The sequence below is a fragment of the Mizuhopecten yessoensis genome, unplaced genomic scaffold (genome assembly GCF_002113885.1).
Source record: "Mizuhopecten yessoensis strain PY_sf001 unplaced genomic scaffold, ASM211388v2 scaffold9969, whole genome shotgun sequence".
Classification (NCBI taxonomy): Eukaryota; Metazoa; Mollusca; class Bivalvia; order Pectinida; family Pectinidae; genus Mizuhopecten; species Mizuhopecten yessoensis.
Window position 1 is genome coordinate 410,883 of NW_018408313.1, and position 20,783 is coordinate 431,665.

At 33.6% G+C, this 20,783-nt stretch overlaps 1 protein-coding gene across 1 annotated transcript in view; it reads right to left on the minus strand.

Moving 5' to 3' along the window:
- Positions 1-5,486: 5,486 nt before the first annotated feature.
- Positions 5,487-20,783, minus strand: part of LOC110459108 — a 66,261-nt gene continuing 50,964 nt past the window's right edge. Inside the window, exons 19-33 of the mRNA XM_021511204.1 lie at positions 19,965-20,227; positions 18,744-18,855; positions 18,215-18,346; positions 17,700-17,849; positions 17,061-17,186; positions 16,290-16,388; positions 14,784-14,879; positions 13,144-13,239; positions 12,586-12,777; positions 11,795-11,890; positions 11,016-11,111; positions 9,667-9,762; positions 9,043-9,134; positions 6,425-6,561; positions 5,487-5,631 (exon numbers count right to left, since the gene is read on the minus strand). Coding sequence (XP_021366879.1) covers positions 6,457-6,561; positions 9,043-9,134; positions 9,667-9,762; positions 11,016-11,111; positions 11,795-11,890; positions 12,586-12,777; positions 13,144-13,239; positions 14,784-14,879; positions 16,290-16,388; positions 17,061-17,186; positions 17,700-17,849; positions 18,215-18,346; positions 18,744-18,855; positions 19,965-20,227 — 1,751 coding nt within the window. The 3' untranslated portion in view covers positions 5,487-5,631; positions 6,425-6,456. The remainder of the gene's footprint in view (positions 5,632-6,424; positions 6,562-9,042; positions 9,135-9,666; positions 9,763-11,015; positions 11,112-11,794; positions 11,891-12,585; positions 12,778-13,143; positions 13,240-14,783; positions 14,880-16,289; positions 16,389-17,060; positions 17,187-17,699; positions 17,850-18,214; positions 18,347-18,743; positions 18,856-19,964; positions 20,228-20,783) is intronic.

A 20,783-nucleotide genomic window follows, 5' to 3' on the forward strand; every position in this document is an offset into this window, starting at 1 on the left:
CCGGCAAACGACTTATTCACATTATACAGTGTACATGTCATCTGTACAAACATCCGGTTTGCTTACATTCAACTTCCACCAGGCTTTTGCTAGTCACTATCGCTCGACGACATAGTAGCACTTTCTATTTCCCGCCTTTGAACGCATCACTTTTAAACGATGGACGTCCGTGGTCATTAGTATTTTCTACTAAGTATTTTGCCCCAGTACCTCAATTTCATACAAATATAAAATTAGTTATACCATTACCTTTTAATACAATTATGAAGATAGTGTATGAAGTAAAATATGGATATTTTATGTGAATAAAAATATTGAAGTGGAGGAACTTTTTTTCATTTGTGGTCACGGATAAAGTGGGCGGGGTTAAGCTTTCTGTCAACGGCTTTTGCAAATGTCTGTTTCGCACGGATTAACATCACGTCAAAATAATTTTGAACGTAGATTACACAAGGTAAATGCTTGTATCCGACTCTTTTAATGGCGTTATTATTAAAAGGAAATGTTGTAAATATAAGGATTAATCTTTTATTTTGTTTAGTTTATGAGATAATAAATCCAATGGAGCAGTCGAAAAATTGTTCGTAAACTCTTCGCGTTTACGCAATTTACCTCGTGCTCCATTGGATTTATTATCTCATAAACAAAACAAAATAAATGGTTAATCCTTAAATGGAACAACGAGAATTAAAAAAAAAAAAAAACGAGAATTTCCAAAAAAAAACCCGTAAGCACGCATTTTTTTAATTGATATCATGTACAACAAAATATCATCATACAGCTGCTGCCTCCTTTTCCGACCCATCGATGACGTAAAAGGTAAAAATCAAAATGTGTCTGAACTATTGATGAAACAGAGATGTTGTTGCATCGAAAAACCCTTGATTTAAGGAATTTCAAAATGATGAGGGTTGTGATTAAATTCAGAGTACGTAATGGGTAAAGTGTGTATATTATAGACCGGACCTCTACTCAAAAGGGACAGCTATAGTTATCAATATTATGGTAAACCTTGGGAACTCTTTGAATCGCTGTGCCGGGAGCTTTTATAATTCTACGGCGATTGTTATAGCGCCCAAGATTCTCTTGTTGCCAATATACAAATAGGGTTTATAAATGGTATGACCTTATGTCATATCTGTTAATTTGAAAGATTGAATGTTTGATGTTTTATATTAAGATAGACATGCTTTTAATGAGTGTAAAGCACGGTGGATGATATGAAAACTATCTGCCATACGAGTGAAATATACATGTTTACAATATTAAACGTAAATTAATAGCAAACTGATTACATATTGAAAAAGGAAAAAAGAAAAAGAGTCTCAAATGTCCTTTAGAAATTATGAAATATTTGATTTGACCTCACAAGTCGACAATTTATTATGTACAAACACATGACATTAATTGAATGTGATTTTAAATAATATGACAAGATGAATGGTTATGCGGCAAGTAAATAAAATAAAAGATAGAAACGCCGAATTGTTGAAGCATAAAGAAGAGAGTAAAAATATGCGGAAACTTTGTGTTTAAAAAAAAAAGACTACATGCCGTCATTATGTTTCCCGTATAACTACCATTTGCTATCTGGTAATATTGTCCGTGCATATTTTATTGTCCATTTGAACATACGGCGTCCAGTTCCCACCAGCTCATTTGACAGGTGCTTGGTACCAGGTAGTTGAACGATACACACAGGTGTTCTCTCTGACATTGCCTTGCACAGGAAATACCATCGTTTGCTTCAATGGTTTTGGAAATCAAATTGTCTCCTAACACAGTTGTAGGGCACTCGTCTCGCATTTTGTATGTTATCGTGCCGGCTATAGTAGCAGAGATAACATTTGTCACTATAAGCATGACCATAAACATCGCTATTACCGATATGTGCTTCAGTAATAAAGTGTTATTAGTAAATGAGTATAGCCGGAATGCGACCTTAGACATATGGCACCACAGCAAATCTGATCAGAAAATCGTTTCTATATCTTTTATAATGATGGAATATTGAATAGATAAAATGTTACACAGCGTTTCAACAGTTCAGAAACAACCGTAGTTTTTTTTTAAACAGGAAATAAATACATTTGCTCTGCATACTTCCATTGCAATGCACTGAAAAAGCAAATGTTGTTATGAGACTATAACAACAGTTGTTATTGTGACGTCATCAATTAAATGACTAAATAAAGCATATATATTAAAATGTAAATATAAGGAATGAATATTTTAGCAAATATTGTTATTGAAGACGAACTTACATAAAGCCCTACCTGGCTTTATTAAGTTTGTGATTAATAGCAATGTGTGTTATTTGACCATAACAACATTTGCTGAAGCATTCATTGCTTAAATAAGTACACACATAAACGTTCAAGAAATAAAATACGAACATTGACTGTAGAATAACTACCAATGTGTATAACTTATTCAACAATACTGTTTCTGTGGTATGATATTCAAACCCGAAACCTATTTCATTTCACATATGTTTAAGTTAAACATAGGTTTGGTTTGTTGATGTTTTGGTTTGGGTTGTTGTTCAAACACAAGAGCAATACTTATCTAACACGAAAGGTAGATACACCAGGGATGTATATGCCCCATTAGGAGGAAGTAAGCTTGAAGCAATATACCGGCTTAACCATTAACACAGGTGTGCATACTGCTATCACTTTACATAGTGGTATATACATTATAACAAAAGCGTACGGGCTATGAAGGTCCTTATTTTATTTGGTATACAACAAGTATACACATATAACTTCTACAACATAAACAGTTCAATATCATACACATGTAATATTATCGTTTATAAAGTCAGGTAGTATCACAAGCCAGGTGCACTGACGTTTCAACGGAAATAAATGCATTTGATTTTATGCAAACAGAGTCTTTATCATCTTCATCACGAGGGAAAAATAATCCGTTACATCAGGTATTTGTTTGCGGGTTTATAATTTTCATAATATTCAGGGGATGATGAATTCGTCAGAAACGAAAAGTGGCTAGTCGTTTTATCAAATATAGAAAAATACGAAAAAAACCCTAAATTTTGCACAGATTTGTATTGCGAGTAAATAACCTGATATACGATATTTGTTATATTTGTAAATAACAGAATATTAACATGTAAACTTACACTTGATCAGAATATCATACACAGCGTTACACAGGAAACATACATAAAGTACATGTTATGTTTCGTGAGGTATATATATATATTTACTTTTATATACTTGTTTTTAATACTTAACTTTGATTGGAGAAGCGACATCGTGCAAACAAGCATGTAATTTTGCTAAAGAACAAATTCTAAGAATAGCAAAAAGTGTAATATATCGTTACTAAAAACAAGTATTTCGAGTTACCACCTGTATTTTCTTTTCAACAATCTCTCGGCGAAATGAGTTGATTTAATGACATACAAGAGAACACCACCACGTTTCATTCTATGATTTGCGGATCCGGTCATTACACTATCTGGCTTCGATGAAAATTTCTCAGACAAGGCCACCAAATCGTGGACTGAGTCCCGACTGACATCATCTGAACCATAAAAGTCGACTGACCTGATCTTAACTCAATAATTGTTATTGAAATTAAAATGAGAGTTTGTAACAGATTAAAAAACACTTACATACAGAAATACATTTAATCAATGAGTATATAACTGGCCATAATATCAAGAGGCATTCTTTGTCTTCAGTCTAAATTTTATATTATTTATAATATTTATGAAATCTTTTCAATGCTCAAGATCATTCTTTTTTTAAGTCCATCTTATCCTCCTTTTACAAAGAAATCGCTTTCATAAACTTCCTCAAGTTTGAAAGACGGTTAGGCGTTTGGAGCGCAATACCATTTCTTTGACGCATAATTTTATTGAATTAATAGACAGTTCGTTCGCCTAGTGTTGTTCTTTACGCAAAGTTAAGCAATTAAAAAAACCGTTCGAAGAACGATCACGAAATTAAATATTAGCAAATTATTTATGATTCGCGAAAAATTTACGACATAAACGAAACATAACATGGTTCATAGTAAACCCTTACAATACGTGTACAGTTACAGCGAAACAGTGTATGCTTTACACCTTATACGAAACAGCGTATGTTTTATACAGCTCACTCCAAACGATACATCGTTCACAGTTATAACGTACCAATGCAGTCTAATTGATTTGTACATAACAGAATAATCGTAAAAATTCAATCTTGTATATATACACAAACACGACTTGGACATTCCTAACATTCATATTCCTCTATAAGTAGCTTACACGTCACCAAAGTAACTAAGCATGTAGAGAGATTCGTTACAAGTATATGTATTAATTTATAATAATAAGCACTTTTATTGTATGAACATAGACCAGATCGACGCTTTAAAGAACACAAGAACGATTAAATATAAAACAGACATAAAATAACATAGGAATCATTGACATATAATTATATCTTAACTCATAATTATAAATATAATATTTGAATATGCTTAGGCTTTCTAATTGACCAATAACATCATGTTTAACTCCATATGTGGAGCCCCAGTCTTTGAGTATTAAAATAATGGATACATTGTAACATTAAATAAGACGGTAATATATACAACATATCAATTGTTACGCCATCTAAAACGTCTTCTTTGTTCGTACACAGTTTCTTCATAAACTGCATTGTCCATAAATAGTTTCTCGATAGTCATTCGCATGTACGTGTCATGTCGTATCGATAATCATCCATATATGTTTGTCCGGAAATAAGGGAGACATATTTAAGCTTTCTCAAAGCTTAATATATATCTTGTTGAAAAACATTGAACAGAATCGTACTTTTTATTTATATTCTTGTGTCAGGGACAACCAATGACCCATTAGCCTCACTTTGATATTGCACTTAAAGGTGTGTGATCACCGGTGTCAAAAGTCCAAGTTCATCGATATTGAAATATATTCGCTAGCGTCATTCAAGGTTACACAAACACACTATGAGTACACTTTCCCTTTCTTTACATCTGTTCCGTGTGTCTATATTTGTATCCTATATTTATCAGGATCCTCGCACCATGGTCTCGTTCTGGTTACCTACGAGGTTATGTGCTTAACAAAACATCCACTGAAATGTTTGGTTTGATCTTTTGTAATCATATCATCATTTGTGTATATGGAATGTCGCCTTGTCCTCAGGAGATGATTTGTATCATTCACCTTTTGATACAGAGAGCATACAACGTGAACGTCTATATATCTGATCAACAAAGATTTGAAATTTAAACTAAATTTAAGTTAAGCTTACATCTTCTTGAACACGTATTGCACGAGAACAATGTGTTATGACTGAGGTAGGATATGATACAAAGACACGGTGTCCTCCACTGTTAATGCCAATGACGTAGTATGTCAAATATCAATGACAGCAGTTTCTAAGTAATATCAACTCCTTAAGAACAGAGATTCCGCAACAAATCGAACGACCAAAAGGCCATGTCGTTCGTTACAACAACGCCATGAGTTTAAAGTTTCTTGGAAACAAAAGATACAAAATCTCGTCATCTGTACAAAATCTCGCCATCTGTTTGATCATTTCACTGATTTCTAATCAGTTTACGTCTGTGTCCTCTTCGGACCTGTAAACACAGAGATCAAATTATTTTTGATAAAACAAAGCTACTCATATATAACCCATACAAATTAAATCTATTGATTTTACATTAGATATGATAAATTGTTAACACAAAAGGGTTAAGGGTACAACTAAAACGGCACGTGACTAGTCTAAATAACTACCCCATTACTAGATATATCTGATCATGCGATATAAAAACACTCTAGACAGATGTCAGAAATAATAAAGGAATTATAGTAACAAAGAGTTAGATTGTATACATCAGTCCGCGAAGCGGTTGATATCATAAATCAAAAATATTGTTTCGGTATATACCATATTACATTTTTTTTTACATCCACATAAAATGAATATCAATGGTAGTTCTGGTATACCATTTCACCACTTTAGTTATTCAGCTTCAGCATGTTAGCCTGAACATTTTTCATTTAACATGCCACTTTCAGAATCTCATGCGGTATTCATATTAATCCTCATTCACGTATTGTTATATTCTACATGTCATTATAATGCTGGTATTCGGACACTGTTTATATAACGCAGAAAACCTGCCTTTCATTTGAGTTACAATGAATCATTGTAGGAAAATGGTATTACGTGTTTCATATTGCAAATGTATATAATACAGAAAAGACATTTCAATGTTGTGTATATATGTATACGTACGCCTTAGTTACCAGAAAACTGCTGATAAATTAATGGTCGGGTTAAGAGAGATCTAATTTATTAATCATTTAGTTGATCTCAATCAAGTGGAGTATTTTATTTATCTTTAGATATATTATGATCCTTACTTTATTGTTATAACCCAATCATCGACAACTGATCATCTGTTAAGCTTCAGTCTATAGCTTAGCCTCCGTGTCACTTTAGGGTGGTTCTGTAGCTGTTGGTATCGTGCTGAGTATAACATGTACGTCCGGGCTGTGCACTGGGGACAACATGCGACACACATAAAAGGTAAGACAATACGCAGACATATCTGAACATACAGTAAAACCTCGCTAGAATGCCATCACGTGATCACAGAAGGTTTGTTTCAGTTGTTAATATAACGATGACAGTGATTTATAAGAGGAATTGGGGGAAACAATGTCCATCGATTCATTTTCGGTACAAAGTACAAACGAAAGGTTAACATGAAGCGAAAGGCGTTTTATCGAGGTATTACTTCACAAATAACTAATCGATCGATCCAATCGACCGATCAACATATCGTTATCATAATCATCGTATACAATTTACAAATATCATGCATTTACTGGAGTCTAACGTTAACATGTAACTAAATTATAAACATATACCATTCTGCAATGGATAAATAAAAAACTATGATGGCGGGAATTTATTAAAGATAAGTATAACATTATAAATACATGTATTTCTCTTATTTTTTTTTTTAAAGTAATAGACACTCTTGCAGTCAAATATATATGCAAGGCAGCCGATTTATCTTTGGCTGCTTTAAACGGGAACCGACCTCATAACGGTAACACATGTAATAACATACACCTTGTAAAATTTGGCATTTTGAAACAAATAACATGCACAACAAAGATATATACACATTTTCTGAGGACACGTTTTGTTATCAAAATTATGTATGATTGATCTTTATTTAATACATATCGCAATATCTCTCTACTGACATTTTTAGTGGTCTCTTAAAGTTCCAGCAATATTATTTGACAATTAACATTATGACCTGCTCCTTTATTGACAACAATAACATTACTACAAATAGAGATGTCAGTAATCTGTCAAATGATGTAGGCTGAGTAGTTGGAAAAATAAATAAAGAACAGATACACCTGCTTTTGAGAAATACTGACTATGATACGTAATTGTCGAGGACAATGTTATCTGGACACAGACGTGGTCGCTAAACCAAACGCAAGGTGAAATCTGGACAGGTACATTCTATTTCATGACGCAAGAATACAAGTGAAATAAAACGCCACATAAATAAACAGAAATAAGAGATTCTTTGTAAGGTAAATATCGTTATTATCGCAAAGTGTAAAGTCTCCTTAACATATGATGCATACTGATACCTTCACAATTAGCACGGTGACCAATAAATATATTTTTACCAATTAGCACGGTGACCAATAAATATATTTTTACCAATTAGCACGGTAACCAATAAATACATTTTTACCTATTAGCACGGTGACCCATTGCATTACTTCTAGAACTGGCACGTATACCAGTAAAGATATTTGTACAATTAGTACAAGAACAATAACTATAAATTAAGCGATTAATTTAATGACACAAACAAACATTATTTTGATTATCAATGTGACAATAGTGATACTTTCACAATAATTGCGGTAGCCTACAAGGATACAAAGATAAACACGGCAAATCATGGTACCTCTTTCCTAATGATCGCGCTGATTATCCTGATACTTTCAATATAAGCATGATGAATTATGGTGTTACTGTTACTAAATATTTCTTCCCTAAAATGATTAATAGAGTAAAACAATGTCTCTACCCTGAAATGATTCACAGAGCACAACAAGGTTTCTACCCCAAGATGATTCAAAGAGTAAAACAATGTTTCTACCCCAAGATGATTCAAAGAGTAAAACAATGTCTTTACCCTGAAATGATTCACAGAGTACAACAATGTTTCTAGCCTAAAATGATTCACAGAGTACAACAATGTTTCTACCCTAATATGATTAACAGAGTACAACAATGTTTCTACCCTAATATGATTAACAGAGTACAACAATGTTTCTACCCTAAAATGATTCACAGAGTACAACAATGTTTCTACCCTAAAATGATTCACAGAGTACAACAATGTTTCTACCCTAAAATGATTAACAGAGTACAACAATGTTTCTACCCTAAAATGATTCACAGAGTAAAACAATGTTTCTACCCTAATATGATTCACAGAGTACAACAATGTTTCTACCCCAAGATGATTCAAAGAGTAAAACAATGTTTCTACCCTAATATGATTAACAGAGTACAACAATGTTTCTACCCTAAAATGATTCACAGAGTAAAACAATGTTTCTACCCTAAAATGACTTACAGAGTAGAACAATGTTTCTTCCCGAAAATGATTTACAGAGTAAAACAATGTTTCTACCCTATCATTTTCTATCCTAAAATGATTCACAGAGTAAAAATACACGAAGGATTGACACGGTAATAGAACTGTAACGACGAGGAAAGCAATACATAGATTTCACAATAGTGAAGAAAAAAACCCCAGTGAGAACAAAATTCCGGTTGACGTGCATGCCATCATTTTTATATGTTATCCAATTCTATTCTATTTCCAACAAAAAGAACAAATATGTGTTTTAACTAAAATTTAAAAATAACGATAATAGAGCCTTAGATGACGAAGTGTTGTCAGACAATCTGTTAAGGAGTGGTTTACCTGACAGACGTGCCCGTTGGTCGTCCGGCGACACCGACACACGCTGGAGCTGGGACATCTCTGGCCCTCGGGACATTTCGGCCAGCACGAGGCTGAAACAAATATACATGTACTTTACATTGAAACAAGCTACTGCAAACCAAATGCAAATTGATTGGCTTTCCGCATCGATCTACTATGAACATAACTCACTGTGGATATAATCGTTGGTAGACACACAAGTTAATGAGAAATTTATAAGATAAAAATAACGATAAATTAGAGAATATTACCTATAACAGGCATTTATAAAAAAGGTTCAACAGCTAGTGTACAAAAGACAGCACTGATTTTCAGACTAAACACTGTATAAATGTTATGAATGATAAAAATATAAGCGGTTTATTTATTCAATTTTCATGAACTTTCGAACAGATATTGGCAATATTAAACGACATTTTGTCAGTCTAAACTCTTTTATTCACAATTGACATTTTTGAAACATTAGAACTTGTCTTTATAATGTAAGATACCATGATACTCATCATAGTATCTAATTATGTATTTCGTCTCAATAAAATACCCCGCTTATCTAAATGGTTCCTTAATAAAAAGGGCTGTAGTGTACCGTACATAATATATTACCATATTGACAGTTTGGTCCGTAATATCCCCTTCTGCATGTACATTTGTCATGTGTCCGGCAGTATCCTCGCCCATTACAGTTTCGTGTGCACTTCACTATATCAACATATGACGGTACAGACATTTTTGCTCTTGTTTTGACATTGAATTATAACTTCCGGTGATTTTAACTTTTTTTCACATTGAATTATTAACTTAAATGATTTTAACTTGTATCGACATTGAATTACTAATCTTAGGTGATTTAGCGTAACAAAATCAAAATGATGTATTGTTAATCGAAGATAGCATAATGTATCATTTCTGACTATAATACTGGGTACCCAGTAGGCCATTATATTCGTTTCGTTAACAATTATTGTAAGGGGTGTTAAAACCTAACGCCTACTAATGTTTGGTTGCTATTCTACTGTATCAAAGGCCATCAGTTTTGTTATTCCAAATATCATTACTGAATAGGACAATGAGCATATAACATTAACATTTTTTTTATAATAATAGATATTTGTATATTACATAAATTTCAAATCAGGAAGGAAGGTAACAGTAACTGTTTATATCTGAATCAAGAATAATGCTATAAGCAAAGGAATGGGAAACTATTAATTTGGTTTACATTGCTTCCCGTAGTATTTTATACATATACATATATTGAAAGATATTCACAGATAAATTAAAATTGAATTTCATTGCACAACAAAACGATAACATGTTCTCAGTGAATTTAGATGATGTTACGATGACTCCGTTTAATTCGTTAAATCTCGATTAATAAATTCTCTTGTTATTCTTAGATAATTCGCTCTGGTAAGGATGATTTATATATATAATTTAAAAGCCGAATCGGATTGATTATCCAAGCAATGACAATGTGCTAACACCATTATGTAACCTATAAGCTTTTGGCAATAGAAATGGTGTCCAAAGCAAATCCAGCTATGTAAAAGCAAGAGTTAAGCATTTGTTTGAATATTTTTTTGTATGGAAACCACTTGTAATTAACGGTCGAAAGAACCCTTTCACGGGCATTGAATACATATATTTAATACCAAACAACATAACATTTTGTTAGGACCATGAATGACACCAAACATTCGGAACATAAAACCGATAATAAGAGCAGTACATACAATATATGCTTACGTAATAATGTATAAAATCAATTGATTTAGCAAGTAATGCCAACTATCATAATACCAATACCTATATCAACAAATTAACTACCTATGTTTATATATCTGTTTCAGCAACAGTACTTATCAAGATAACATAAATGTCTTTAAGTTCTGAAGTAGCATACAATGCGAGATAAAATTAGTTTCAGGAAATAAGATTAACCCTTTAAGTACCTCTGTGACAGAAACGTCCCGTGTAACCATGGATACACGTGCAGTGATTGACGCCCACACAACGGCCCCCGTGCAAGCATACTCGGCGACAGTGCGCTGTGAGGAAAGCTGGTATTGTTAGTGAATGCTGTCACGAAATCATTTGTCTGACATATATCGTTCAATAGAACGTTAATACAACCGTGCGATTACCACGACGCTATTTCAAACGAATACAACAAGTATTGGTACATTTGTTTTCAATTCCTGTCAAATATTAAGTCAGAGATGCATCTGTTATACAGATAATTATTTTTTTAACTACGAACTAAAATAGTGCTTGTATTTAATAGATGGTCATAAAACTTCGTGTCTTTTCTGTCAATTATCTTTGAATATCTATGTTGATGGTATATTTCTTTTAATGTTTAAATTGTTAGGACGATAATGTGATTTTGTACGATTTGTGGAATGCTAGTCGACATAAGCATGCATAACACTGATGAAATGAAGCTGATGATGGCAACTGTTCTGTGAATATTAAATTAATAGTGAAAGGTGAAATGTTAAGCAAGCTTTGTGTGAGCACAGGTTACTCGTATCTTACATGTACTCCTAAAAATGACATTAGACAATATCAAACTAATAAAATAGACGATATTTAATACAAGAAGTTGTGTCGGTACGACATACAATACTTACTAAAGTAACATGTAGTGACTTAAAATGTGTAACAAGACCCGTTAACAGAAGTATTACAGATACAAACAAAACCCCATGCATGCATTTTTTATTCTTACCGAACTGGCATCTACGACCGTGAAACCCGTGGGGACATTTACATCGATTATTTACGGAACAGACCCCACCATTTTGACATTGGAAACGGCATACGGCTGTGGAATAGAATACAAGGTTAACTAATTAGTATATACGCAGGTAACATATTTTCCTATCTCCATATGCTACATAAATATCTACTTGCATAAAACCTAAATATTTATCTTTTTCAAACTGCAAAAATTAAATCGAGGAAAAAAAAAACTTAAACCGCTGTTTTTGCCATTCAGTGGCAGATTATCACGTTCGCATATTTACGGCGCTTCATTTGTTATATTCATTATGATATATACAGTAGTTAAATGGATAAGTGTTTTCTTAGCAATGTAGCAAAAATTGTACTTTACTCTTCTGCACATGACATGAATTACCTTTTGCATATCAAACAAAACCCGTGGCATTTACTGAAGCATCATATGGATGACAATTGTAGAAGAGTAAAAGCAGTTGTCAAGACCGTATCAAACTATATTAATAATATAAAGCAAGGCAGAAAATCTTAAATTGACATTATTTTCTTTCGAAAGAGAGTTTGACTGTTCTAGTGTTATTGCTTTTGTTTTTATTTTCGTAACGTCCGTTATCATCTTTACTGTCCCAATTGATCGTCAAACATCAAACATACAATGCAATACTTATTAATCAACTACTTGATTTAACGTTAATTTTCCGAGTCATGTTGTGCAAATTGTGTTCCCAATAGTTGCAACCACGAAGTTCTACCTTTAGTTCGAACGATAAAAAATCATACCTTTCTCACATCGAGGGCCTCCGTGTCGAGCTCGACATCTGCACACTCCAGGTCTTACACACTTTCCACCATTTTGACACATCGGATTACATTTGGGTTTTGCACATACTTTGCCCTTGTAGTTCGGAGTACATCGGCACTGATTGCCCGGAAGGCATGCACCGCCATTCTGACATGGTGGATTACATACGGCTTCAAACAAAGAAAACACTTCAATTCTACAAATGTTGATTACAACGTGATGACAGAGTGTTTACTACATTCGGGGGCAGACATAAAATAGCAGGGTACAAATGTTTAATATCAAGATTATTCGTGACAGCGTTTCAACACCATCTCAATACACTAGAACTGCTAATATGAAATATGATTATAATCAAAACGCATAAACAAGTATCTCGTAAAAAACGTGAAGTTAAATCAAACGATTGTATGAATAATTATATATGATAATATTTTGACAGACAAGATAAATTATAACTATTTTGTCAGTTTATTTCACAAGAGATCTACTTCCGGGTTGCATATTGATAGTTAATAATCGATATCATTTCTTACGTATTTCACATCGATGACCTTCATAGCCGCCGAGACATCTGCATTTATTGTATCTGACACATTGACCGTTATTTCTACAAGCCGGTTTGCAGTATGCTGTAAATATAGTATACACATATACAATCAGAAACAAACTACCCATAGCACAAATCATTATAAAATGAACATTGCTGATTTGCTTTAGTTTTGTTTAAATTACAAAAGTTTCGTGCAACAAGGGCTAAGAATATGAGGGCATTGTATTAATAATTTTCTTAACAAAATGTGTAAATAATCCGCCTAGTAAGGTATATGTTAAACCTGTATTACATCGAAATTAATTCCGAAATAAAAATCTACAATTTTTAAACAAATTGGATTTTTTTTTCGTGTTTTGAACAAAAAAAGAGCGCACTATGAATGAATGAATGGATGTGAAATGAATGAAGAAGTGGCTCAGTTGACACAGTTGTAATGCGTAACTATGACGATAGCATGCAGTTAGGTCTAAAAGGTTTAATAACTAAATACAGGTTCTTTTAGAATTAGATGAACATTTAAGACATTCGATTTTACAGATATGCATATGCTTTTATAGATTCATTAGTATACCAATCACCTTCACTTATTCAAGTACATGCCATGAGAATTAGGTAAAAATCATGAAGGGGACTCTAGATATGGAACATTAAATAAAAATGGAAAAAGATTACAGGAATATCACCTTTAATGCAAATAGTTATCAATGTATCAATGTTCTGAGATGTGGCCAGATTAAATTTATTGAGGCCGACATGATACCTTTATTCCCTATCGAGGTACGTTCCTATTTTCATGATTCAGGAAGCAATGGTATATGGTTGTTTTGAAATTTGTAACAAATCTGAAATCAGTGACCTTATAAGTGAGTACGTGTCTTTCGTTTGATCAAAAAAAAAATCTTCATAAAAGCATGTCATATCTTGAATGGCACGACGCTAGGCTTATGAAGAAATACAAAACAATCTGACAATATTCTGAAAGATGGCCTGACAATGTAACGCCGATGAATGCTGCGCTGTTGAATAAGCTCACCGGAGCTTGTTGTCGGTTTAGCTTAAAATGCACTGCAAACAAGCTTTTTTTACAGCACGTGTTTTATTTAACGTAATGATATTATATCGTGAACATTAATTTTGATATGAAGAATGTACGTCTTCGGTATATCACCAAAACTATGTGACATTCATACAAAGACCAACCGATCCTTTTATTATGTTAAAAATCATGAGAACTTAATACTGTATAACATAAAATAAACAGCAAGAACATAATGGTGTATTATATGATAATGTAGGATACAACAATAACAATTGCTACCAAAGCAGTAACGTTATTGACCATTACATGAATCATTTACGTCAAACACCATAAGGTGGTACGTAAGTCTCAAACACTGTTCAGGGCATTCAACAATTCAGAATCTTAACGTTCAAGTCTACTATTTATCTATTATTTGCACCTGGTGACATCTACACGTTCAACTCTACTTTTGATCCATTGTTTGTGCCTTGAGTTAATGAATATTTACAAATTCTGCTCCATTTTTATTCTGTTATTTGTACTTGGGGATTAAATTAATACAAACGTTCTACTCTACTTTGTTTAACTATTACTTATACCTGTTTCGCACCTTGGTCCAGTATAGCCCGGTCTACATAGACATTTATTTACACTTTGGCAAAAACCCATATTCTGGCAATGCGGCTTACAAACAGCTGTAAAAAAGTATAATATATACGCAAAATAAAAGTACACAGTGTTTTTGTTAATAGTTAGTTTAAACCGAATGCTGTTATCAATAAAGAAAATTCCATGTTGCAAATGATAATGCTTGAATTAATATTGGTGTGTTCATTGCTTAAGGATGCAGGAGTATATCGATATTAATTTATTTTCAAGAAAGCTGATTCAAAACATTAAAGAGTGATTTTTCACAAGATAGTTACGTTGTGTTTCGTAACATGATACTTGATACAATATATGTGGCGTATTGATATTAAATAATTTTCAGTATATTCTTTCTACAAACAAGGTTTGTTTGTTAGCGTAAGCATGCCGTTGAACCAATGAGATCCCAGTGATCTTGAATGTAGTTAAATCAGTGCAAGCAAGCTGAGAAATATGCCTAACGGTAAAAAAAAAGAATGTTACTCCTTATTACAAGTGTGGTAGAGACCAAAATAACACCATGTAGAGTACAAAAATATCTAATTTAGATAAGCACATTGCTGGCAGGGGAAACCAATATATTTTGGTAGATAAACTGAAGTGTCCGTATCCCTATGTTACTGATTTCGTTATCTATTGTAGAGCGGGTATGGACGCTAGAAATGTATGAAAAAGTACATTTTTAAATCTAATACGCGGACTTTCAATATTACCTAAAAAAATAAGGAAAAAACATTTAAAACTGCATGATGTGATTATTTCAAACTAACAGGCCAAAACAAAATATAAAACTAAATGATAACTTTATTGGAAAGACATTCTTGTTATCAATGTTTTCCCCCAAACATTACTGGCTGTTAATTTTTTTTGCATTCATGTAGCAGTTATAATTGCGTGAACATTTGTATTATGACTGAGAAATATAGAAAATAGTGTGAATTTACTACTTGTGAGGCAAATACATGTATATGACTTACGTCTGTGACATATAAATGAGTATGAATTACGTCTGTGACATATAAATTAGAGTGATTTACGTTTTTGACATATAAATGTATGAGACTTACGTCTGTGACATAAAAATTCGTATAACTTACGTCTATGACTTATAAATGCGTGTAACCTATGTCTGTGACATATAAATGCGTGTAACTTACGTATGTGACATATAAATGTTTGTGATTTACGTCTGTGACATATACATGTGTGTGACTTACGTCTATTATATGTATATGTATGTGAATTACGTCTGTGACATATACATGTGTGTGACTTACGTATGTGACATATAAATGAGTGTTACTTACGTATGTGTCATATAAATGTATGTGACTTACGTCTGTGACATATACATGTGTGTGACTTACGTCTGTGACATATACATGAGTGTTACTTACGTCTGTGACATATAAATTAGAGTGATTTACGTCTTTGACATATACATGTGTGTGACTTACGTCTGTGACATATAAATCCAGTGTAGCCTTCTCGACAGGCACACACTCCAGGGGAGACACATATACGATTCCGGGGGCAGTACTGCTTACAAGCATTTGCTGGCAGGAGAAGGGAAGTAAGGTTGTTATGGCAACAGTTTATATCATATCATATGCAATGGTACCAAGCTAATCCAAAACCACGAAGACTCACGGGAGCAGTTGTTTATTGCATAGGTTGCTTCAAAAATCGTAAACCTGAATTTTCAAAAAAAAAATGCAATTCTTGTTTCAAACAATCAGTTTGAATCTCTTTACAACAAAATTATTTTATTTCCTAAATAGTAATTAAATAAATTATCGCTAACTTAATCGGACTTCGAACATTTGAACCCTGAAGTAATTTTATAACAGACATAAGCTCGAGGTCGTTTTTGTTTTTCTGTTTGAATCATGGCGTGATTATTTACTCCTCGGTACATGTTGTAGTGGCATCAACGTTAAATCTTCATTTAGAACTAAAGTATTATGTTTTGATAAATTTAGCTCATATTTATATACTGTATCTGAAACACAAGTGCTTAAGGATTTACGAGGTACCATGGACACAGAGCACAACACTATAAACCCGAAACCAGCAATAGCTACAGCGGAAAACGGTTTGGAAGAAAAAGTAACCGCACCCAATAAAGGAAAAGAGATACTCGTTGAAAACAAAATGATACATGATATAAATTTAAACAAAAATAAGTCATGTGAAATAAGTTGTCTAGTAATGTATGGGAGTCATACCTGTACATGTTGTACCGTTGCCAAGGTAACCATTTGGACACGCTCCACACCTGTAATACGGATATCGTCTGGTCTCCCGACAGGCCACGAGAGCTGAACACACGTTTCTCTCACACATGTTGGCTCCTATAGTAACAGTAGAAAGAAAAAAGTGGAGTTAAAAGCTGCCGAAATGAATTGACAACAGCGGGACAACACGAGTAGACAGCATTAACGCATACGGGAAATTCAAAGGAAGACGCGTGGCCATCTACTCAGTTCAATTATTTGAAATATACACACAGAAAATATCACACAAATATCACACAATTGAAAAACGTAACCTAATAACAATAGATTATAAACAAAAGGAAAAAATATTATAGCGAAATCGGAGAGGCATTTTAATTTCATCAGTTTCTTCCATTGATACAATTTATCGAATATTATCACCCATGGCACAGTAGTAGCAAAATGTATACCAGTTATGCCATTTGGACCAATGGAAATAATTAATGAAAAATCTAAATGATGCAGTTAAGATCAAGTTGAGCTTACCATCTCCCGCGCTTTTCACCCGACTCAGTTTTGAAAATGTTCATGTTTAATTATGCTAAGAGCCAAATAATTTGGAAGTTATTTTAAAACGTAGGTATGTACTTTGAGCTTTACACCTGCGCCCGTCGCCGAGGTAATTGGTTGGACACTGTCCACATGCGTAGGCATTCTGGGTATTGGCGGGGTCAGACATCGCAAGGTCTGTACATCGTACGCCTGGGAAACATGGGTTGGATTCACATGTCCTGGTACCTTATGGTTAACACAAACAAAATATTATTCCTTGGAAGAAAATACAAATAATTTTAAGTTACCTTGGCAACGTTTAACTACACAGCATTAAGGCTAAATTTTGTTTGACGTACTGTAGTCTGAATGAACAAATACAAAAGACAACAGCAACTAATCACGTATTTTGAAACTGTTGAACAACATTTCGATTAAATCACGTAGGGCATGTAAGCCGTTTTTTTTAATCTTGAATGCAATGTACATGACATCAGTAAACAATAAATGTTTCTTCATTTGTCGCATGCTGCTAAACAAATAGTAAAAGAAATACATTATAAAGTCGCGTCATTTCAATTCAAACGGAGTGACATGTTGCGGTCACCTACACGTGATTCCATTTCCCGTCATGCCCGTTGGACATTGGCCACACCTAAACCCGTCTCCTACGTCAACGCACGTATGTCTATGGTAACAAGGATTACTCCGACAAGCGCTTGCCCGTGATTCACATCGAGCACCTAAACCAAACAGATATGAATTAAGGTAAAGCAAGATATTGTTAAGTCCGTTTTGCTAAACAAACTCGAAAAGAAGGTTCTAAATGTAACAGAATCGTAACAGAAAGGTTTACGAAAACAAAATGCATTTGAATAAAGGAACAAACTGGTACGAAGCAGATAGATAATTTTGGAAAAACTAATTAATGAACCATATATAGTAAATTCATATTGTGAAATACAATTTTCTTTTATATTTTGGGACTTTTTTCATTTTTTTCAATGTATTGGTTCATTATCTGAAACAGCTTTTGTACACTGAATTAAATCAATCAGTGAAGCTTGAATAAAACTTTAGTCCACTTTTTATCTTTTATTTGCGTTCCTCGATATATTTGTGAACGATCTGCCAACTTACCAGTGTAACTAGTGGGACAGTTACATTCGTAGCCATTGGCTGTTCTGTTGTAACTAACGGTACGACTGACACATTCACCGTTGTTCTTACATCCACACTGGTACAATACCACCTAGAGAACAATATATGGATACAGCTGATTACTCATTAATCGCCCTTGAGAGGATGTTATTTCAATATTAACATTAATTATCTATCAGACCTAAATATGCTGAGGCTCAAATGGGCCTCTTAATATCTTCTGAATAAAATTAAGTTGATTTACCTACATGAAGATGATGAATATATAAAGAAGTAATCAGCTAAAGGGGGAAATATATCGGATCACCGCATGAGCAAACACGTAGCTCAAAGTTAAGCTAAAATAAAGATAAATGAACGATAACACATTGAAATCAAAGGAATCTATCATGAACACAATAAAAAATGAGTCATAAGTATGCGCTTATCACAGTGGTCAAAAGAATTGTCGTACTAAAAACAAGTCGTGTACATCATTTACCATTAACACATTCATTTAGTCAAGACTTGACATCAAAAAATAACTAACCCATCTTCGTATCTTTTTTGATCGTTTAGAATGAAAGAACATTAGTGTAGACTTGACATGGTGAATACAGCGTTTGACAGCTTGTGAACTCCACTGTGCTAGTACACAGGGTTCTAACTACTACTTGTGTCGGGACAGTTATTGGGTAAAGTATCAAGTATCCCCTGATTATTTCATTATCTCAGAGATACATGTTTGTACAAAAGGTGAAAATAATATACCGAGGAAGTTTAAACAAGTTTTTACAAAGGTTATATAAATATGTGTTATCATTGACCCAAATACCTGATACTGATCTTTTCTAATCGACGTCTACAGTGTAGTTACAGATATATTCCTGTGTGTCAATGTTATGGATTACGTAACGGAGGTCAACCATATAAACTATATGTAGACGATTTCGTGGTTGAAAACAAACTGTACAAAGTTACATTGCTGTTAAAGGGTAGATAATAGCTATGATAGGTTTTGTCGATCGCTTCCGTGTCAATACAACAAATGCATATTAGCTTTAATAGGGACAAGGTCTACTTGCTTTTTTAAACAACGATATGACATGTTTGCACTAGCTTTCAAATTTCTTATTCACCTGCTTACAAAAGGTTCTTTGATAACCTTTTAAGTCATCTTTCAATGATTAACACAAGCCATGTGCTATTATGAAGACTTACAAGTAGCACTATTGTCCGCTTCCCGTCACATTTATCTGTTATTGACACTCGGAAAACCTCGGAACTTCCATTTCTCCTCAACGACCTCACATTTGATTTCCATTTAAACGTCCCTTGTCGGCTAACGTACGCATCTGATCTATCGACGCTGAAATTCAATGAAGATCCTTCCGGGTCTGAAGCGTTAATACGTGTGAATATGGTGTCACCTTGTATGATAGAGAAAGCGGTCTGTTTTATCCTTACTATTGGGGGACGATTATCTAAAAATAAAAATAGAAAATGTTAATTAATAAACATTCCTATTGTCACTCATGCAAAATTTAAATCGCCCTCTAATATTTGTTTGTTACTTTTATTTTTGAAACGACATTTTTGTTTAAATTAATTCTGCATATACCAGATACAGCTTGATGTTAGAGATGTAATATTCTCGCACCTCAGACAGAGATATCCTACGTCATACCCCATGCTAAATAGTTGTATCTCGTCCGATCTGTCTTGTACCTTTACGTGACATTTCGCGGAATTTTTACACTACGATGCATTCATCCGCGCGTTAACTGCTTGAAATTGACAATTTGCATTATTTGATGTTGTAGATAAAATATAATGAACACTGTGAAATACGGTGTAATCTACGTATGGGCGGACTACTTTTTACGCGGAAGCATTCAAATGTAGATTATGTAGTGAAGTGGTCATTATCATTTGAGACCCATGGCGGGATACTTGTCGTTTTTAGCAAAATTGAATCGTTTTCTTCGAACTAAAAGGTGCAAGAAAAAAATCAATTACCTGTAACTGAGCAAGATCGGG